The 22,542-nt window shown below is 21.4% G+C and overlaps 4 protein-coding genes, 1 long non-coding RNA gene and 1 other non-coding gene across 12 annotated transcripts; 1 reads left to right on the forward strand and 5 right to left on the reverse strand.

Moving 5' to 3' along the window:
- Positions 1 to 354: 354 nt before the first annotated feature.
- Positions 355 to 9,378, reverse strand: LOC724593 (transcriptional regulator ATRX homolog). 3 transcript variants are annotated; one of them, XM_026445170.1, is made up of 19 exons: positions 9,293 to 9,378; positions 7,972 to 8,144; positions 5,898 to 7,881; positions 5,541 to 5,839; positions 5,306 to 5,406; positions 5,075 to 5,223; positions 4,761 to 4,997; positions 4,328 to 4,538; positions 3,842 to 4,251; positions 3,468 to 3,766; positions 3,063 to 3,357; positions 2,712 to 3,001; positions 2,484 to 2,643; positions 2,041 to 2,388; positions 1,655 to 1,958; positions 1,366 to 1,575; positions 1,159 to 1,275; positions 924 to 1,073; positions 355 to 416 (listed from the first exon to the last, which is right to left on the reverse strand). In XM_026445170.1, coding segments are annotated over exons 1-19 (5,787 nt in total). In that variant the 5' UTR covers positions 9,295 to 9,378; the 3' UTR covers positions 355 to 368. The 3 variants fall into 3 exon arrangements, with proteins under 3 accessions (XP_026300955.1, XP_026300956.1, XP_026300954.1); XM_026445171.1 differs by lacking the exon at positions 9,293 to 9,378 and adding an exon at positions 9,039 to 9,168; XM_026445169.1 differs by lacking the exon at positions 9,293 to 9,378 and adding an exon at positions 8,356 to 8,478.
- A 168-nt stretch (positions 9,379 to 9,546) lies between these two features.
- On the reverse strand, positions 9,547 to 12,517 carry LOC724646. 2 transcript variants are annotated; one of them, XM_006560216.3, is made up of 5 exons: positions 12,380 to 12,517; positions 12,276 to 12,304; positions 11,725 to 11,890; positions 10,733 to 11,654; positions 9,547 to 10,671 (listed from the first exon to the last, which is right to left on the reverse strand). In XM_006560216.3, the coding sequence occupies exons 3-5, from the start codon at positions 11,842 to 11,844 to the stop codon at positions 9,608 to 9,610; spliced, it is 2,106 nt and encodes a 701-aa protein (XP_006560279.2). In that variant the 5' UTR covers positions 11,845 to 11,890; positions 12,276 to 12,304; positions 12,380 to 12,517; the 3' UTR covers positions 9,547 to 9,607. The 2 variants fall into 2 exon arrangements, with proteins under 2 accessions (XP_006560279.2, XP_001120537.3); XM_001120537.5 differs by lacking the exon at positions 12,276 to 12,304.
- Positions 12,333 to 14,061, reverse strand: ILP-2 (insulin-like peptide 2). 4 transcript variants are annotated; one of them, XM_026444890.1, is made up of 3 exons: positions 13,986 to 14,061; positions 13,351 to 13,567; positions 12,333 to 13,141 (listed from the first exon to the last, which is right to left on the reverse strand). In XM_026444890.1, exons 2-3 carry the CDS (start codon positions 13,565 to 13,567, stop codon positions 12,966 to 12,968), a joined length of 393 nt encoding a protein of 130 aa, XP_026300675.1. In that variant the 5' UTR covers positions 13,986 to 14,061; the 3' UTR covers positions 12,333 to 12,965.
- Positions 13,510 to 14,147, forward strand: LOC113219235. The gene is made up of 2 exons (XR_003306079.1): positions 13,510 to 13,651; positions 13,995 to 14,147. It is a non-coding gene; the product is annotated as an uncharacterized LOC113219235 (long non-coding RNA).
- Positions 14,148 to 16,698: 2,551 nt separating this feature from the next.
- LOC552445 (60S ribosomal protein L3) lies at positions 16,699 to 21,379 on the reverse strand. Its single transcript, XM_624818.6, has 8 exons — positions 21,310 to 21,379; positions 20,766 to 20,958; positions 18,847 to 19,015; positions 18,446 to 18,581; positions 18,183 to 18,369; positions 17,710 to 17,912; positions 17,147 to 17,302; positions 16,699 to 16,962 (listed from the first exon to the last, which is right to left on the reverse strand). Exons 1-8 carry the CDS (start codon positions 21,310 to 21,312, stop codon positions 16,762 to 16,764), a joined length of 1,248 nt encoding a protein of 415 aa, XP_624821.1. The 5' UTR covers positions 21,313 to 21,379; the 3' UTR covers positions 16,699 to 16,761.
- LOC113219246 lies at positions 21,028 to 21,104 on the reverse strand. Its single transcript, XR_003306100.1, has one exon. It is a non-coding gene; the product is annotated as a small nucleolar RNA U43 (small nucleolar RNA).
- Positions 21,380 to 22,542: the final 1,163 nt, after the last annotated feature.

The following is a 22,542-nucleotide window of genomic DNA, read 5'->3' on the forward strand; positions in this document are numbered from 1 at the left end:
ATATATATATATAAAAGATTTATATACTTATAATATTTTTATGAATATACAATTTAAATTCAAAAAAATATATTAAATAAAAAATAATATATCCAATACAATTATTATTCAAATACTAATTAGTATTTAATATTTAAGCTTTTTAGTAACAATAACATTATATATTATATTACATCAAAATTGACGTAATATAACACAAATATAAAATATTAAAAATCTAAATGAAAGTATAATTGAGTAGAAAACAAAATATCGAAATAGTTCTATACTATAAAAAATAATATAAAATTTTAAGTTTAATTAATTAAAAATATTAATCTATTTAATATTAAACTTTTTAATAATATTTTTCACATCTTTTGACTTATTTATTCTTCTTGGTTTTTATTTTTATTATTTACTGTACTTGAAGTAACCTGAAATTATAAAGAAATTGTACATCTCTCTCTCTCTCTCTCTGTGGGGGGGGGAGTAGTGTAGTGTAGCGTAGTGTGGAATGGAGTGTGTGGTGTAGTATAGTATAGTATATAATATAATATAATGTAATGTAATGTAATATAGTGTAGTGTAGTGTAGTATAGTGTAATATTTTAATGATTTGTGATTAGCTAGCTTTAATCGATTTTAGAGAAAAAACAAAGTACATAAATTATTATACAAAAATACTGGTTGAAGTATATATTATAAAGTATATATTATAATATCTCCATCATGCCATTATCTCACTTCATCTAATACAAGCTTCAATTGTTTATAACTTAATAAATAAGTTTTAACTAATATTTTTGTATATATTAATTTTTGTTTTTGTTTGGATTCTAATTAATTTTAAAATCAATTCTACAAAAGTATTTTATAAATATATTAACATTCTATACATATCATTAATGTATATTAATTATATAAATATATAAATATATTACCTCTACAACATCATCATCAGATCTAATATCAGATGTCCTATAATCATTTGGTTGATTGGTTAGATTTTGATTTGTATTCTGCATTACATAAGACATCAGGGACAAATTGGGTACCTGAGTTCTTACTTGTATTGGATTTATATTTGGATTCTAATGTTCACAAATCCTCGGTTAAAAAAATCGATAAAGAAAAACATGTCTTATAAATATTATCAATAAAAATTTAAGAAATTACCTGATTGATTATTCGATTTGCAGAATTTTGATAAGCTTGTCGTTCCCAATAAGTATACATATCTGCCAATACACGATTAGTCATCATTTGTTGAGTTTCTGGTGTTGTATTAGGATACTGTAAAATAAATGACTGTAATAAGTTAACAGATATAAATAAAATATTTAAATTACTAAAATAAAATTAATATTCTACAAATATTCTAACATCTTTTTGAAGAAGTTCCCGAAGTTTTTCATAATCTGTATTAATATTAAATGTCGATGGTACATTGTATTGATTTAATATTGCATTATATTGATTAATATTTAAGATTGTTGGAATTGCTGAATATGATGGCATTGGCTTTCCTTTCTTTTCTTCTTCATATTCTAACCAAGCTTGTTTTCTTTCTTCTTCATTCAATTCTTCTTCTGCCTATATTTAAAGTAAATTCGTAAAGAAAACTTATTTTAATAAATATAAATATATATTATAATATAATATAACAAATTACTTTATTTTCCAAAAGAGAATCATGTTCATGATAATTTTCCACAAAATTTTTATATACCAAAAATATTTCTGCTAATAATCTATCTTTTGGTAAATTTAAAGTTGGTTTTTTTCCATTATTTATGTTTGGTTCAAATGAATATAGTTCGCTTAAATCATGATTGCTATAATGACGTTCAATTTGTTGCTCGTCAACAACTCTGCAAGAAAGCGATAGTTTTGTTACTTGCCGATTATAAATCTTCTCTTCCATTGTTCCAGCTGCTAGAAACCGATAAACATAACATGGTTTCTTCTGACCAAATCTATATAAAAAAGTACGTCTTAATAATTATAAAATTTTATTTAATTTTTTAAATAAATTAAAATAAATTTTTAAATATATACCTATATATACGAAATATACTTTGAACATCATGTGAAGGATTCCAACTTGCATCAAAAATAATAACACGATTAGCAGCGGTTAAATTAATTCCTAATCCACCTGCTCTAGTCGAGATTAAAAATAATCTTGCTCTTGTATTTGATGGTTCATTAAATATTTTGCACCATATATTTCTATTTTCTGCAGATGTTTGACCATCCAATCGAAAATAATCTAAACCCAATGACCAACTTCCAGTATGTCCATCAATATAGTCTGAATTTATACCGTTTTGTGTTGCATTATCAATTTTCTCAAGAAACTGTTCAATTAGAGTTAATGAATACAATGATTGTGAAAACACCAATCTAAAATCATTAAAAATTATTTGAAAATGATATATAAATTATTTTTTCATGATATAATGGACATATAGATAATAATAGATAATAAATATACATACACTTTATCTCCAATTTGTTCACATTCTTTCAAAATTCCAAAAAGAAGTATCAATTTAGAAGAAATTCTCATATCTTCAAAATGTTCAGGTTGAACAAATTGTGACCACCACTCTTCTTCTTTTTTTTCAAATTCCTCAGATTTTGGAACTATTTCAATTTCTAGATATAAAATTACAATATATATATATTTTTACATATTACATATTTTAATACAAACAAAATCTTACCAGATTTATTATTTTTTGAATTACGTCTTGTATTTTTTCCTACAACATTGTAGTCAATACTTTTTACCTCATCATCTTCATCAGAGGTACTTGTATTACTACTTGTAGAATCTGTTTCTCTATCATTAATAAAATCTCGCAAAGAACCTTCAGAATCACTGGAATCTAATCTCTTTTCATTCATTTTTTCTATTTTTTCTGCATTCAATTGTAAAACTATAGGATGCGTCCATATTCTTTGTAATGCTTGAAAATCGGCGAAAAGAGATCCATTGGCATTACGCATTCGCCTGAAATAAAAAATATATATTAAATTTTGATGAAGTTCAATTTCAAAATCAATTCGAGTACCTTGCAAAATTATCCAAATAATATTTATACATATTAATTTGCACTTCTGTTAAACTAACAAAAATTACATATTCTTGTTTTGGTGGTAAAAATGGTGTTAATACAGAATAATCAAATCTTTGTACACAACCCTTTAACATCTTATGCAAAACATATGCACGCTTTTTCATTATTTTAACGTCGTATTCAGTAGAATCATCGAATTGACCATTAGTTATTGGATTTGCAAATCTATTTAAAAATTCTCTCTTTGTACCTAAAAGATTTGGCTTTACAAATTGTACCATACAATGATCTGAAATATATTAGTTAATTTTTATTTTATTATCTATTATAAAAACATTTAATTAAATAGATGTTAAATTATTTATATAAATACTTATTATTCAAAAGATTAATTATTACATTCTATCAAATTGTTTTGGAGTGGTGTTCCTGTAAGTACAATTCTCCGTAATGTTCTAATTCGTTTTATGGATTTACTAAGTGCAGTATCTTCGTTTTTTAGTAAATGACCTTCGTCACAAACTATCATATCTGGACCAGGATCTATTAAATATCGTAAAATTGCTTCTTTCATATTTTTTCTCATTCTATTATTTGTACCAGTGAGATTTCTAAACATTTCATAACCAATAAGAAGTATACCACCAGTTCTTTGCCAACTTTCTAATTGAAATTTCCGTTCTATATTTTTCTTTAATCTTTAACAAATTTATTAATGAATAAACATTATGTAATTATTTATTTACTAATTATTTTATTTGTATAAAACTCACTTAGTCATTTCATAAATTTCGATATCATTTTCTATATCGTTTAACCAATACTTAAATTCATTGAGCCAATTAAGTACTGTGCTTAAAGGACAAACGATCATAATTGTTTTAACACCAGATTTTTCATGTGTTAAAAGCGTATGCGCCAGCGCGATTACTTGAAGACTTTTTCCTAATCCCATACAATGTGCAATTATACATCCAGATCCAGGAGAACAGTTTATTCTTTCCAGTGATTCAAAACATGCATCCCACATGAATTTTATTCCCTTGGCTTGATGAGGTTTCAAACGTTTCACTAGATCTTTATGAACAGTTATCAATTCTTCTTTTGTTTCAGGATTAAAATCCAATATTAGTTTATCTACTTTTTCTTCTCCAGCCAATCTTACTTCATACATTTCATTATACTATATTAAAGAATAAAAAAAATGATCACTTTTAATTCTGATACAATAAAAAAATTAATTATGTAAAAATACGCACTAATTTTTGTCTTTCAGCGATACGTTTAAGTCTTTCTTCCTCTTCTTTAGCAGCTTGTTTAGTATCATCTGTAACTTGCTTATCTTTCATTACTTTTCGAATATTTTTCCGACCTTTCTTTCCAGGTGTTCCTTGAGAGTTTATAATTTGATCGTTATCGCTGTCACTATCACTGGACATGTTTTTAATACGTTTCCTCTTTGGTTTAGATCTAAATAAATATATAAATCAATATAAAAAGTTATTCATCAAAATATATATATATATATATATATATATATATATATATATTTATTTATCATAAATCAATATAAAATTTTTTTCAATATAATAAATTTAATTTTTATAGAAACTATTTATTATTACAAGAATAATTAGTAGTTTAAAATTTTTACTATATTCTTTTTAAAATTAATAATTATAACATATATACCTTTTTTCTGTAAATGAGGAATCTGTATCAGATGACTTATATGTTTTACGTTTACGCATTTTTTTTGACTTTCCTACTGAAGTATCACTATCTGAAGATTTATTATCTTCTGATGTGACAGAAGATTTAATATTTGTATCAGAATTTAAAAGTTGTATATCTGAATCAGAATCTATAATTTTTCTACGATTTCTTCTTTCACGTTTCATAATTTTGTTTTTGATAGCTAAATTTTCACTATTAAAAAAAATTATAATTCATATAATATTTTATTACTAATTTATATTCTAACAATTTTATTTTAAGTAACTCACACATGAGTTTCTTCCACTTTTTCTGATAATTCTTCTTGTTTTTTATTCCATTTTGCTCTTGTAATATCAGAGTCTGAATCAGAAGAAAATTTCATTGTTAATAATTTATTTCGTCTCCATTTGTTTTTCTTCCATTCTTCATCATTTTCCTATCAAATTAATTAATATTTTAATATAAATAATAAATTTATATTATTTATTGTATTATTATTTATTTATTTTAAATGTTACCTTATCACCATTCTTTTTTTCGGTTTTCTGATTTGATTTTTTTGAACTACTTTCTGATTTTATTTCATTTTCACTATTTTCAAAAGTAATTTTTTGTTCACCTGAATTAAAATATTATTTAATTATTTAATATAATTTTTAATTATATTAAATTTTATATAAAAAATTAATGTGCATATTAAACAAAAAAACAATTTTTAATTCTATGTTTAAGAAAAACTAATCTAATATTTACCAATATCAGAATCAGAAGAATATAAAAGTATTTTCTTTGTAGCTGCATCTGCTTCCATTATTAATTCTTTATTAGTTTGAAAACTACCATATGTTTTTGCAATTGAATTATTATTTTCCATATTAGATTTTTTACTTGTATTTTCAATAAATTCGTCATCTTTCACATTCTTTAAATGATCTAATAAAGAATCTTCCTTTTCCTTTGTTTTATGTTTTATCATATTTCTAGGTAAGGAACTTCGTGTTATATCAATATTATTTTTATAATCTTTTTGTAATCTATCCAAATCAATTAAACTGTAAAAATAATAAATTTTATTAAAAATGAATGAAAAATAATTTATTCATTTTATACCTTTTAAATTCTTTACTTTCTAAATATTGTCGTGATTTCTGTAATGCGTTTTTATGTTTTTTAAGAATATTTTCCGGTAATCTTTCAATAATAACTTCAGAAAGCATTTTTAATTTTCTATCTGATCCAATATAGTTTATTTTAAATATTTGTTGTTTAGAATCGTCTTTTATAGAATCTTTATTTTTGTTTTTAGTTTGTTTTAAAACAATATCATTATCAGAATTTAATTTTTCACTATCATCATTAGAATCACATTTTTTATTTGAATTTTTTTTTATGTCATAAGGATTTGTAGAATCATCTGAATTTGATTCAAGTAATGTATTCTTAGCACAAGCTTCTTCTTTAATAATTTCATCTTCGTCTGATGAATTATTTTTACAATTGGTATTATTTGATATCTTATTTTTTCCTTTTTTTTTATCAAATTTAATTTTTTTCGTTTGTAATATATCTTTTTCTTCAAAACTATCACTTGTACTAGATTGTTTAGTAAATTTTTCAACCAATGATTCTTCATTTGTAGGTGTTTCTGAATCTGATTCTAGCATTGCTCTTTTTGCTTGTTCTTCATCATCAACTTCATCTGAAATGTTACTTTCTTCTTTTTCAACAGATTCTGAATTTTTTTCAGAAGTAATTGATTTAGATTTTATATTTTTAACTTCAATTGTATTTTTATTTTTAACTTCTACATTCAATTCATCATTTCTCAAAGAATTTTCATTTTTATTATCATTATTTTCTTCATTTTCTTTTGATTTTAAATTTTTTTCATTTTCATGTTCATCTTTTAAATTTACATCATCTGTATTTTCAATTATACTTTCTTTAAATATATCATCTACAGATTCATTTATTATGTCTTCATTTGAAGATATGTTAAATTCTTTAAATTTTCTTTTATTTTCATCAATTATTTTTAAATCATCATCTGCACAAATTCTATTTCCTTTTTTATTATTACCTAAGATAGGAGATATAATACGATTACTGTTTTCACTGTCATTTGTTGATTTTTCTGAAAATTTTGCAATTATTGTATCTTCATTTTCTCTATTGTTATCAATGTTTATTTTCATAATATTTGTTTCAGTATCAGAAAATATTTCTTCATTATCACATTCAGAAACTATACTTTCCACATTTGAACTACTTTTTGATGTATCTGATTCTTCTTTATCCTCTATCTTTTTTGTAATTTCAATTTCATTTTTTAAAAGATTATCTTCGTGATTTAAATTTTGTACTTTACATTTTTTATTCCACTCTTCATAAAAATTTATTAATTCTTTTTCTTGTGCATCAAGTTCTGTTTTAAGATTATTGATCACGTTTTTTGTTTTTTGTATAACATTACTTACTGATTTCTGGTATATTAATTCTTTTTTAAAGTATTTGCATTTAACATGTTCCATTTGTAATTCATATTCTGAACAAGCTTCCTTAAATTTATTAAAAATTTTAACAACATGAAATTTTAACTGTAAACTTTGTTCTTTGCTAATTTCAAACTTTTTTTCTGACTCTATTATATTTTCTAAATCTGATTCAATAGAAATTATACTGTCTTTTTTAGCTTGAGTTAATTTTTTTGTGATATTCAAACCAGTACGGGAAATTTTTGATTTTTGGAATTCTTTACCAGAACTAGAATCTTCTCTATGAAAATTGATGAAATGTTGTTTTGACTTTAATGTTAAATGTTTTTTTTCCTTTTTATTAGTATGTTTTTCATAAATGTCATCTTCTGAATCATTGTTTTTTTCATTCTTATTATTTTTTTTTTTTATATTATCATAATTTATTTTCTTATCTTTTACATTGTTTTTATGCTTGTTAATTTTTGAAAGTGTTTTATCTGTTTTTTGATAATCATTTTCACTTTCATCTGTAGTAATTGTATAGAATGTAGGTTTTTTTCCATCTTTTGATTCATTAAGATTATCTTCATCAGATGATTTATCAACTGAATTGTCACCTAAAAATTTTAAAGCAATATTTTTGAATATTGATTTTGAATATTTCTTCTAATTTTCTTCTATAAACAAATTTTTTGCATTTAACTTACATGAATTAGATTTAAGAAAAAAAGGTCGTACATCTTCAAGAGAACTGGAATCATTGTCACATAATGACTTCATTGAATTTTGCAATTTCTTTACTTTTGCAAATCTCTGTTTCATAGATATTGAAGGATATTTTATCTCAGATGTTTGTGAATATTTCTTTCTAGTATTTTTCCTAAAAACATAAATTAATAAATTATTAATATAATATAATTAACTTATATAAATTTCTTTAATTTTGTTCTTAATTTTTCTTTTTAACTTTCCAATACAAATCAATCCATTATATAATTAATTAAATAAAATTTCTTTCAAATATTTATTTCTATAATAAAATTTTAAAAAATCAGCTTATTAGATTTATTTTCTTTATTATGTATACTTACTTGAAAGAAGGAAACATAGTGATTGATAAAATAATTTTTGAAAAGACTTTGAATTAAATGTAAAATATTTTCATTTTCAAATTATAAAGTTCAAAAATACCATTTAAGTTTTCACTTATATTTCTGAAAATATTTATAGTTTCATATTTATAAATTAATAAATAAATTTTTATAAACATTATTATCATTACTATTTTTCTTCTATTATTTATTATTCTGTTAATTACTCAAATTATTTTAATTTTTTCTGTGTAAAAATATCATCATATAACAATATTGATTATAATAATATTATATATATAGCAATGATAAAGAGAAAAAAAAAATATATTTTTTATTTTTTAATTATATCTAAACAACTAATTATAAAATTAATTAAATTAAAATAATAGTAACTTAAAAAAATAATATTGTGTAAGATCTTTTATTGATGTATTAATTATATATATTCATGTAAAAATATATATATATAATTTATAATGTTATATATTTATCTATTATCTTTTATTATATATAATATTATCAAATTTTTGTTTTAAATACTATCTAATCAATAAAATATTTTTAATGAATTAAATATAATAATAACAAATTGCTATTATTTTTGTCAAATTATAATTTATTATATCAAAAATTAAATTGTAACTTGTTTATTTTGCAAATGAGTGCATGATTGCTATTACCTTTACATATTAATTAAGATAAAAATAAGCTTAATGTTCCAATATTTGATATGTTAAACTTTAATAAATACTTTATTTTTGTAGTTTTATATTTATATGTTTGTATTGCATTGTGTTTTACGTATTAGAATATCTATTAAATCAATTAATTCAAAAAGAATTTTTTAATTTTAATTTTCTATAAAATATGTCAATTGATATCAATTATTATATTTAAAATAATAAAAAAGCATATAATTAATGAAAAAACTCACATTTAAGAATATAATAATTCACTGAGATAAATATGGTTCACCCGATATTACTGACCTCTGGGGATAGAACCTGTAACTATGTTTAAGTATATCAAATGTAAAATAATTCTACAATTTTCACATTTATCAATTTTATTAAGATTTTTAAAATATGATCTTTTTTGGCATACATCACTTTTATTATTTATATTCTTAAAAATACATTATTTAATAATAAATAAATATATAAGATTATAATAAGAAATATACATATATAATATTTTACACATTATATTATTGATTACATCATTTATTAAAAAACATTTTAAATTTGTATTAAGATTCCTCAGTAACTATTTCCATTTCTTGATCTTCTAGGATATAATTATGTAATCTAGACAAACTTTTTTCCTTTGGAATATAATATTTAGAATTCAACATTCGGTTTTCTTCAAGTGCAGGTACATCACAAAAAGGACATCTCGTTTCTTTAAATTCTTGATCCAAACATGGATGAAAAATTAAACCACATATTGGACATGTTTTGTATGGCACTACAGTTACTTGTAAAAGAGTAATAGCACATCTAGGTAATATATGACCTTGTGAACATTTACTAATTTTCCAGGAAAGATCATTTATCATTTCACCACATAGATTGCAAGTCTCGATATTATTTAAATTGAATTGAGATATTTTTTTTAAAACATCTCTAATACGCTTGGAAAGTGGAGTTACTTTCTTATTTTCTTCTCCAGCCAAATATACTTCTAAATACATTCTTAATAAATTCATGGAAATTTTTTGGTGTTCTATTAGAGAAGATTTACTTTCAAGATGTATAAGATAATTGCATGCAGTATGAATAAAAATTAAAGGTTGAGCTTCTGATATTTCTCCAGCAATATTATTCATTCCTTGAATGATTTTCCTCTTTTCACAAATTTCCATTATCACAGATGTCCACATTACTATTCGTAATTCATGCAAAGATAAAAATTCCAAATTAGATGGAATTTTTGGTAATATTAATGATAAGTCTGATACTTTTGTTGCTTTTATTCTAATCGCTTCTAAACAATCCCACAATTGCTCAAATTTTTCATGTTTACTTTGATTCAAAATAAATAATGGATTCCAATTTTTATTCTTTAAACAAAACATATATATTTTGGTTGGTTCCTTTATTACTAAATGATCGTACATAGTGCTAGGACTAGTTATATTTATAAAAATTACAGAACTTGGAGAATGTGCAAGACCTAGACATCGAACATGAACTTGTGATAATTTATTATTTACTTTTGTTTTTAATAACTGATTTTCTTTTATATCAATTGCAAACATAGAACCGTTTTCTGTTGTGATCAATGCACAGTTTGTACTTATACAAATCATTCCTAAAAATAATTCTTTTATATAATATTATATTTTTTATATAATAAAACATTTTTATTTTACCTGAAATCATAAAACCTTCTAATTGTAAATGTTGCATACTTCTTAATGTACCATTTTCTTTAAAGCATAATAAAAATAAATAATATCCTTTTGCAATAAGAACATTTATATTTAAATCACTTTGAGGAAATATTTTTATAGCACTAATAGCAATACGATCAGTATAATCATAATATTTTTCAATGAACATTAGTTCAAAATTTCCATCATGCTCTTCAATATTAAGTCCATGAATACGTCCATCAAAATATCCAATAATAATTAAATGTTTCTTTGTATTAATTGTAATCCAATTTAAAACATTCATTTTTACAGATTCATTTAATCTTATTATTCCTACAATTTTAGGATTAAGTATTTCATTATAATCAAATATCTTTAGGATCTTATAAATAATTATATCTCCATTAAGATATGCAACAACAAAATATGCAAAATCTGCAAAAAATTTGCTCCAAGTGAAACAAGAAGCTTGTAATGCTTTCATGTAGATTTTGAATGTTTCAAATGAAGCTGAGTTATTTTTATTTTCTTCTAATTCTTCATTAATTTCTTGTTCTATAATACTATAACGTAGAGAAGATAAATCATATACAGGATACCAATCTCTACAAATTTTACATGCAATTATAACAGCACCTGCTGAAGTTAAAATAGCAATAAGACACTTGCTTGGATGTATTAAATCTTTTGGTGACCATGCTAAATCAATTATTTTTGGTACCATTTCTTTTACATTAGATAATTTTGGAGTCATACTTTCCTCAATTATAAATGAATAAAGTTCTTCACGATGCATATTCCAAATTTTGGATTCTATTCTGTTAGATATAATTTCTGTTGGAAATGTTGAAGGTGTATAAATAAAAGATCTAGAGAATTTTATAGTTGAAGAAGGAGATATTGGAGAAGGTATCAATTCCTACATAAAATAATAATTAAATTTATTATTAATTTTAGATGTATTATTAACTTCATTAAATTAAACTTACGAATATATGAATTCCTTTTTCAGTAAGAATAGAAATATTATTATCCATAGACCATTGAACTGCGAATTTGGATATTACTGGTGGAAAAATTGTAAGGCTATAAATTTCTTCTATCTCCATTATTTGCTAAATATTTATACAAGTTAAAATTCACAAAATCTTTCATCTGTAAAAATGTTAAATTTGATATAAAAAATTCTTGTGCATGAAATAATTAATATAATTTCAATATGTTAATATATATTTAATATGTAATTAAAAATTTTGAAAATATATTAAAACTTAATAAATTATATTTTTATTTTTAATATATATACAATTATAAAATTATATGCAGAAATTTAGTTTTTACTATTTTTATTTTTCTTATATTTTTCTTAATTATATATATATAACCTAATTATAACATACATAAAACACATAATTAAAATTCAATTTTTTATTAAATTAAAATTTATAATCATTCGTTTTTTATATTTTTTATTTTTTGATAAGTACAGTAAATTATTTATGCGCATGTATAGTATAAAATTAAATTTTCAAAAACTAACCTATTAATAGATATTTTTTAAATATACATCTTTAAAAAAAGTATATTGGTAAGTATATATGTGTATGTAAATATTTTTAATGAATAATATTGAATTTGTCTTACATAATATATGGTTAAGTACAAATGAGATCATACTTTACAATAAATTTTAACTTTCGTCATTTGAACCAGTTGCAGTTGAAGCTAACAATTATTATGAATTATTATGAAACTTTCATCATGTGCTTCTTAATAAAAAATATTATCACACTAATTAAAATCTCTTATAATTAATAATATGCATAATATATGCATATACATAATATATACATATATAATATATATTTAAATTATATATATTAAATTCATTTTCACATATTTTCCGATTTCTTATAACAAAGTGATTTGATATGAATTTATACATATCTTATATTGTAAAATAAGATATAACAATTAAAAATAGACTTATTAATTTTTTTATAACATGGAATTAAATAAATTATTAATTTAAAATAATAATTTAAAAAAAACAAAATAAAACATTTACAAAATATTCGTAATTTTGATTTTACTGAATTGTTACATGAATGAAAAATAAAATTATTGAAAATATATCATAAATTGTTAAAAATTATATAACCAGTAAATAGGAAAAAAATAGGAAATATTTTCTTAAATTTATGTTTAAAATTTTAAAAAAATTCCCTCATTAACGGGCACCGCAATAGGAGCGCAACTCCTCTGTCGTGCAAGATTTTAGGCAACATTCTTCATGAATTCCTTTAGAGTTTCTTCGAAATCGTATCATTTTTTTCGCATTTTTAATAGATTTATAAGGATATAGATCGTAACCATAAAATGCCATATAATCATCCATCTCCATTTCTGGAAAAAAATTGATTTCTTAAACATTTGAGATCAAATAAATAAGAAGAATGTGATATTGAATTGAAAATATTTAAATTCTTATAACTTTCCTCCATTTTGTATCAATCAATAATACCAACTATAATTCTAGTACTTTTTTTTGTTTTTTTAATAAATAATTTTTGGAATAATTTAAAATTTTTATCAATATATTGATATTTACTTACCTTGATTACTTTTTTTAAATCGAGAATTATAAACACTACCGCACATTATTTGTAATGTACTTGACAAAGTTCGACCACAATATTGGTGCATTTCTGTCACTGTCTGTCCCTTTTGGCCATACTGAAACACATCCGATCGTACTACTTCTGCTACTGGCACTAGGATCACTACTACGGGTACTAAATTTACGAACACGTATAATCTATTTGCAAACATCTAAAAGCAAAGCAATTTTAAAAAAATTTTTTACATTTAGTAAAATTCGAAGACTACACGATAGGAATAAAGAAATATATAAAGGTAGATAATATGTTTTCATTATTCTTATTAACAATATATAAAAAAAAATTACTAATCATATTACATTATAACAGTATTAATATAGTATAGTATAATACTATTAATATAACATACAGTATTATCATAATAAGATTAATATGATATTCAAATATTAATAAATCAAAAATGTCAAAGAATTGCGACATTTATCCGTATAAAAATAATGTTGATAGAATCTTTCAATGTATAAATGTTAATAAATTAAATTTAAAAGTGAACACTTATACGGGTGGACTCGAAATTCAACTATCTTGGTGGATCCTCAAGAGTGTCTATTTAAATCGCTTTTATTAACTTTTATCAGAACTTATCAAGAATGATGCCCCATGCTGCTGTCGCGTACCAGTCGCCGAGTAACGACCTATTTTTAGATATCATTCGTGTAAATATAAATCTCGTACTATAAATCTTTTCATATTGAAGTCCTAGAATAAAAGTTTCTTAAATATTCTATGAATTTTGATATTCTATTTTTTTTATACATATTTCTAAAATTATGAAGAATATTTTTTTCATTTCTTTCATTTTTTCTTATTTCTTCTTTCGTTTTTATCAAAATTTATTTAATTTATATAGTATTAGTAAATAGAAGAAAAGATTAAAATGATATACAATTCTTACAATAATTATAATATTATAATAATACATTTTAATAGAAATTTATAAATAAAGATCTATAGAAAATTGTGGAAAATATTAATGACGGTTTTTATGATATTAATTATGATTACTGAGAAATGATTTATGATAATGACGAAATATTTATAACATATTGTACTGATATAATTTCTTTTAGTAACTAAATATATTATTAAATATTTAAATATTATTTTTTTAAAAATATAAAACTTTAAAAAAGTATAAAAAAGAAATAAAAATAAAGAAAAAAGATATAAAATAAAATTAATTTGTTATATATAATAAGATAAAAATTAATATAATATTATTATATTTATAAATATATAAATATATATATAAATAATAAAAACATATTGAGATATTCCCTTTAAAGTAAAAATATATAATTGGAGCATTATATTTGTATATAAATGAGATTAGTCATTTTATTGTAAAATAACAGATAAACTAATGAGTTGTTTACGAAAGATCATAGCAGGTTCGCGCTGTGTACATATTTCTGTAAATAAATATTTATTCTTGTATATTCCTTAATATAAAAATGCCTCGCATAATATAAATATATAATATGAAACATCACGGAAATTATATTGATGTCAAAAATAAGATTCGAAAAATTACAATTTGAAAATAACAATATATATATATATATATATATGCATATTTATTAAAGATGTGAGAACATATAAAAATGTTAAGTTTTTGGAATTTAATGGGAATTTTTTTTAGAATCGGAATCAGATCTCCAAAAAAATATCTTAAAATTCAAAAATATTGGAAATTTAAATGTTTTAAAATTATATTTATTTACAAAATTAAATTTTAATAAAAAAATTTTTAAATTGTTGATAGATATATTATAATTTTGCAAAAAAGAAATCATATATATATAATTTGTCTGAATTTATTTTCAAAAATGAAGTTTTTACTTTAATAAAATTTATGAATCAATTTATGAATTGAATTTTTTCAAAGAAAATTAGTTGTATAAATATTAGACAAAGAAAAGAATTAAAAATGATTTTTGTTTTATATATATGATTATATTTATTATATATTTAATTATTATTTTTATTTTAAATTCTATTTTTTATAATTTTATAATAATTAGAGAGAGAAGAATTTTGAAATATTTTTAATCGATATAATCCTATTTATTTTGAGTATTAAGTTTCCGACATTTTCGTATTCTTGCACGCTTTTAATATTCATATTATCATATCTATGATAGAATAAATTTATTATTCACTATATTTTTGCTTTGTATTTATTCGGTTCCAATAGAAATAAGAAGTAAGTTATATATTTATATTACTTATCTATCATATGCGACATTATTGATTCAAAATAGAATAAGACAACACTAATAAGAATTTTAATTAAATCTATGATTAAATATAGCAACAATCAATTATTATTGACACAAGAATTATGTATCCCAAATAAGCTACAGAATACACGATATTTTATAGAATTTCGTTTAGATCATATATTTATAGATCGCAGTTTCAGATAATTGTTATAAAGCAAAGATAAAATCATTTATGTGAATAAAATAATGATAAAAGTTTTTATTTTCAAAATAATTTATAAATATTTATAAAATATAGTTTAATTATTATAAAGTTTGAAATATATATTTTATTTATTTATTAATTTTTATTTTACTTTTATAATTTTAAATAATATTCATTATAATATGTATCTTTAAAATTATAATTTCGAAAAAATAAAATTTTAATTAAGATTTTGATAATATTCAATGTAATTATTTTTTTATATTTTAATTTGAAAAAAAATAATAAAAAAAATAGTACATAGATATCTACGCAGAGAAAAATTACTCATTTATAATTATTTAAAAAAATAAAAAATAGTTTTCAGAAGTTTATTTTTCTATTCTATTATGATTTATTAATAAATTATTTCTTTTATCATAATTAATACGTTTTTATTAATATCCAAAAATTATTCATAAACAAATACATGAGTTTTGTAAATATATTTACATAACTATTTGTATATATTATTAAAAATTGATCATATACATATATACATAATAAAGTTTATTTTACCTACTTTTACACTCAAAGGATAATGATGTCAATTGTTATTCCATTTGTTTTTTATTTGCTCTCTTTATTTTATCTGGGCATTTTAAATAGTATAGATTCTTTAATTTTTATTTTATTTCTATTCTTTTTTCATTTATTTTTGTTTATATTTCTTCCATAAAAATATACGCAAAAAATTTAATCAATTTCTAATTGTTTTACTAAATAAAAAGCAAATCAACAATTTGAAATTCCTAATGTGTATTATCTTATTTATTTTTCTTCACATTTTCAAAAAGAAATTGAAAAGTCATGTAAATTTTACATATAATTTTTTATTTTTCATTTTATACATATTTTAATATGTATATGTTTTTATTAAGCATTTGCGGCCGATGGTGCTGAGGTAGTAGCTTGTGCTTGTTGTTCCTCACGCATACGATCTTTTTTAAGTTGACCCATAAATGAAGTCTTATCAGCAGCAGTTTGAAAACGACCATGTCCAAATTTGGAACTTGTATCGATAAATTTAAGATTGATCTTCTCCAATGCTGATCGTTTAGTATGAACTAATAAGGACTGTAAAAATAGATGATTAGACTATAATTATATAAAAATAATATAAAACATGTACAATTCTAATTATATATCAGTCCTATCATTAAATATCATTTTAATTTCATAGAAATTACTTGGCTCTTTATCATTCATCATTAATTTAATAAAAAAGTTATTTAATAAAAAAGATAATCATAATTCTTACCTTACGTAATGTAATTACACGTTTTTTCGGACCCATACAGCAACCTTTGATCATAATGAAGTCATTATTTACTTCACCATAATGAGGAAAACCTCCCATAGGAGTTATAGTTTTCTCGGTAAGATCGTATTCTGTAGAAGCATTATTCTTTACGATCTAAAGAATATTGAAAAAAAAATTTTCATAAAATTTTAGAAAATTTTTTTATGATAAACAAATAAATTAATATTTAATGTACTTGTTTAGGAGATCTAAAACATAATGAATGTTTTAGATACTATGGACAAGTTGTTTATATATGCCTCTTATGATGTAATTTTCATAGAAGAAAAATAACATAGGGAAGAGGCAATTATTTTCTATAGAAGAAATAAATGCCCATTGAATTTTAAACAAAATTCTCAAATATAATAATAATTACTTATATAAATAATTACCATTGCCTTGCCATTTAATGTTTATTCATTATTTTGAAATAAAATTGTTAATTGTTTCACAAGAATAATTGAATACCTAACAAATTTGAATTTAAGCAAACACAACTTTATATGCAAATACCTTACCTTGCCATCTTTAGTATGAATTCCTTGTCCAATTCTATAAATTTTTTTATTCATTTCTGTACGATGATGATATCCCTTTTGACCAGCACGTGCAACAGTAAAAGACACACGGCTAGGATGCCAAGCTCCAATACAAGCGACTTTTCTTAGACCTTTATGTGTTTTGCGTGGCAATTTTTTTGTATGCCAACGCGATGTAACACCTATATAAATCATATTAATAAGAATAGGCTTTATAAACATGAATAAAATATAAACATAGACATACACACATATATGCGCGCACGTGTGTATACACACATATATAGAACGAAATTATTTTATTATTAAAGACTTCAGTAGGAAGGCAGCATGAAATATCTTCAAAATGATCAGATAATCTATATCATGCTTTGTCATCATTCAGTCCAATTTTTTTTTATAATTTGTTTTAAAAATATATTTTACATAAAAAAAAAAGCTATTAAATATACCTTTATATCCTTTTCCTTTTGTGACACCAATTACATCTATCATTTCATCTGGAGCAAAAACATTACTGACAGGTACTGGTTTTTCTAAATGTTCACGAGCCCATTGAACTTTCTGCTCAATAGTTCCACCATTTAATTGAATTTCCATTATATGGGCTTTCTTTTGACGTTGTCTTAATAATTTCATCTATGATAAACTTTATATAAGTAAAAATTTTACTTTAAAAAAAAAATTAGATAAATTAGATTTGTAATAGAATTACCTGCGTATGAGCGATAATTCGTACAACTTTACAATATTTAATGATTTTTTTAAAATCGTTTTCTATAGATTTACGACCAAGATCATCTTGCCATTTTTTGGAAGCTTTTGTAAATGCCTTCTTTTTGCTTTTGTACCTGTAGAAAAGGAACCGTAATGGCTGCTTTTTGTTTTCAATTTATAAATACCTGTTTATCTGCAACGTGTTAGTCTCATCGTAATGAGCGGAGACTATACACATTTTGAATCAGCCTTTTAAAAGAATTATTTCTTTTTAAGGCAAGATTCAAATATATGCTCTCATCAAATTGAGCGGAGAGCTAATTCAAGATTCATTAAAATATATTTCTATACTATAAATACATAAAAAAAAAAATATAAATAGCAATTTTTTTTTCTTACCAGTTTTTATAAAATCTTCTTCGACAATCTTCAGATAAATGTTCTGCCCATACTGTAGTAAGAGCACGTAAACCATGCGGAGTTTCAATATAACCAACTACACCAACTACAATCATAGGTGGTGTTTCTAAAATGGTAACTGCTTCTACAATTTCTTTCTTATTCACCTCTAAATAAATAAAGAAAAATATATATGTATAAAATACAATAAAAAAAAAACCAAAAAAAGTAAGTATAGTATTATAATATTATATTATATTATATTATATAGAATTATTTTCTATATTATATGTAGAATTATGCCAGACATGGTTTGTCTCAATGATCATCACCCAATGGATTTCAAAGAGATTATGGAATATGTCGTGCCTCTTTGCTTTCTATATTCAGAAAGCAGAGTTATTTTTCGACATTGCGGTTTAGACTATACTGCACAATATCAAACAGCTCTTGTACCGCAATCAAAGTAAATTAACACATTTCCGTGTTTATTAAACTTTGATCATCATGTCGTATTTATATAATATTCTAAAAATATTGGAACATCCATAAACTAAAAATTCCTAATGTAATTTCAAGCAATATTTTTCTTTGATTTTGTTAACAAGTTATTACAAAAAATACTGTCCAATTAACGTGCATAGTCTAATTATGCTGCAACAATAGTGTTGACTATTGTACTATAAAGAGCTCTAATAAATTCAAATTAAGTTGTTTGGAGAGTAATTTCGTTTTTTCACACATTTTGTTATGAAAAAAAAAAAAAAAAAAAAAACAAAACAAAATTACTTTCTGAAAAAACCAATATATCTTGAGATATATTGTTTATATTCTCCAGTTTATGGATGTTCCAAAATTTTTGGAAAATCCTATATCTAAACCTTTCATTTATATCTATATCTAAATCTTTATAAATTTCTAAAAAAAGATACTTTAATTTAAAAATAAACATTATATAATATTTCTTTACTTCTTAAAACATACAATAATAATATTATTCAATATAATTTTTTATCAATTGATATCAATAATTTTATCAAATTGATAATAATAACAATGTTTACATAATTTTGAATAAACACATATATAAGAATTAAATTCTAGATTAAAAATCATATAAATATGATTACCTTTGATTAGCAATTGAATCATTAAATCATTCAAAAAATTATATTATCTGAATGATTAATCTTCTCTTTTAATATAGAACATATATACTTTTATTGAAATAAAATTTCATACAAATCATTTCTTCAAAAATTTTGTATATTTATATTTTCAATAATCAATAATTTTATAGATCAATGATGATATATCAATAATATGATTAAGATATCATTAACAAATTGGAAATATCTAGAATTATTTTTTTTTTATAAATAAAAAATAAATTAAGTTATTATTATGGTAAATATTATTAATAATAAATTAAATTGAAAAATTATATTATAATCTACTACAGTTTCTGTTCATATTATCTTTACAAATTTATTATATAAAATATAATATAATATAATATAATTATATAATTATATATAATAAATTATATATAATATAATATAATATAATTATATAATTACATAAAATACATAAAAAAACTCAAAAAAATATTATTGATTCGTAATTGTTAACATCCCTAATAATTTTGAATAAAAAAAAAAAATATGAATTTCAATTATTTTCATCTAATATCTTAAAAATATTATCGATATTTATTATTATAATATCAATTTATTATAATATCAATCATAGTCGCAATTCTAATATAGAATTATTTATAATTTAATAAAATTTTTCATATATAATATTCATATATAATATATAATATATAATATTTCATATATAATTTTTCGTTGTATAATTCTAATTTTTATATTTAAAAGAATAAAAAATATTCGTATTAAAAAAATATCACTTACTTGATCCTGGACGATCAGCTTCCCTAACTACGTGAGTCATACCGGCTTTATAACCGATAAAAGCCGTTAAATGTACAGGTTTGCTTGGATCATCTTTAGGAAAAGCTTTTACTTTACCACGATGCCGTTGAGATCTTTTTTTGGGATAAAATCCCATAGATCCATGACGTGGTGCACTGAACTTCCTGTGCGACTATAAAAACCATATTTCGTATTAATTGAATAATGTATATAAATGAAAAAAGAATATGGTTAATTTAGAAATATCAGACCGCCCTAGAATTTATCCTCATGGTTATTCAGTTTTAAAACCATAAACATTAAAAATGTAATCATCATAAAAAATGCGACAAAAATGAAACACGTGATTCTCATATATAAATTTATTCTTACATATAAAATTATTCTTATAAATTTGTGTAATCTATAAAATATTTTGACTAATTGAAGAAAATATATTACTATTGTTTAACAATAATATATAAATAATATATTTTTAATAGTTAAGATAGCATTTAATAAGAATAGTATCACACGTACTTACCATATTACTTATAACATTGAAAATGGAAGAATCACTTCCTGAATCTTCCTTTTATACTTTTAGAATGAATATGTCTTACCAATATTTTCATTACAAAAGTAACTAGATTTAAAAATATCAAATAAATTAATTTAATATACTTAAATATAATTTTTTTTATATTTTATAATATTTTTATTTATATTTTTTCTTATAAAGTAATATATTTATAAATAATATATGTAATATATATGATAATAAATAAATATGAAAATTTAGTTACAATTTTATTATGTAAATATTATGTATCTCTTTTTAGTGTAAAATATATGAATTGTATAACTGAAGCAATAAATACATCAATTTAATAATTATTTAATAATTATTTATTGAAATTTTATAAAAATTGTTATGGATAAATATTTTCATTAGTTTTAAGGAAATATTATTTTTGTTATTATAAAATGAAATTTTATTACGATATAGAATTATTTTAAATAAAATTTATAAAAAATAATAAATATAAAACACCAATTATAATAAATTTGTTTAAAATAATATAATTAATTTAAGTGAATTTTTTTTAAAAAACTATATGTGTTAATATTCAATATATTATGTATTTATTAAAAAAAAGATTATTTAACAATTCATGAGTAGGTTGGTGACCATGAAATGCTAATCATTCTGCTCGACAAAATGCGCGAAAATCAAATAATCTATTATTTAAACTATATTTTAACTTGTGAGATGTCAATTGTTTAATGTTTACAAAATTGCAAAAATTTTTTTTATCTTCTCTACTCATTTTTTCTAATCTAGAATCCTTCTTTTTTATCTTGTGATCCAATAATAGATTAAGATTTTGCCTTTGTGAAGAATAGTTCTTGTCAATTCTCTTTCATTTTTTGAAAATAGAAATATTTTACTGTTGTGATAACAAAATATATATATACAAAGAAAAATATGTATATAGAATTGGGTTGAAAAAAATCAAAAAATACTTAACAAAATTTATAAAAAATTTCAAAATCTAACTTATTTATTATTACAATACAAGCTAATTAACTTTATTAATTTATTATAAAGATAAATTCTGAGATTTCAATAAACAATTTCTTCTTGAATTTTAAATTCTTTCCTGCTAATATCATGTACATCTTGTCACTATCACTTATTCAAAAAGATATATAATGTATTTTATTAATACATTATTTATTTATAGGCATAAACAATTTCGTTTTTTTCAATTTG

The sequence above is a fragment of the Apis mellifera genome, linkage group LG14 (assembly GCF_003254395.2).
Source record: "Apis mellifera strain DH4 linkage group LG14, Amel_HAv3.1, whole genome shotgun sequence".
Classification (NCBI taxonomy): Eukaryota; Metazoa; Arthropoda; class Insecta; order Hymenoptera; family Apidae; genus Apis; species Apis mellifera.

Bases quoted from the DNA above. Each gene is read 5' to 3' on its own strand.
- ILP-2 (XM_026444890.1), bottom strand. From the start codon at position 13,567: ATGTTTGCAAATAGATTATACGTGTTCGTAAATTTAGTACCCGTAGTA. The intron at 13,142-13,350 runs GTAAGTAAATAT...ATTTTTTTCCAG, and splicing joins ATTTAAAAAAAGTAATCAAG to AAATGGAGATGGATGATTAT.
- LOC724593 (XM_026445169.1), bottom strand. The intron at 5,224-5,305 runs GTAACATTTAAA...TTAATTTGATAG, and splicing joins AAAAAAAGAATGGTGATAAG to GAAAATGATGAAGAATGGAA. The intron at 3,767-3,841 runs GTGAGTTTTATA...AATTTGTTAAAG, and splicing joins GAAATTTATGAAATGACTAA to ATTAAAGAAAAATATAGAAC.
- LOC552445 (XM_624818.6), bottom strand. The intron at 18,370-18,445 runs GTAATTCTATTA...AGTTTATCATAG, and splicing joins GAATTATCGCTCATACGCAG to ATGAAATTATTAAGACAACG. The intron at 16,963-17,146 runs GTAAGAATTATG...CTATTTTTACAG, and splicing joins GTGTAATTACATTACGTAAG to TCCTTATTAGTTCATACTAA.
- LOC724646 (XM_001120537.5), bottom strand. From the start codon at position 11,844: ATGGAGATAGAAGAAATTTATAGCCTTACAATTTTTCCACCAGTAATA. The intron at 11,655-11,724 runs GTAAGTTTAATT...TATTTTATGTAG, and splicing joins AAAAAGGAATTCATATATTC to GAATTGATACCTTCTCCAAT. The intron at 10,672-10,732 runs GTAAAATAAAAA...AATTATTTTTAG, and splicing joins AGAAGGTTTTATGATTTCAG to GAATGATTTGTATAAGTACA.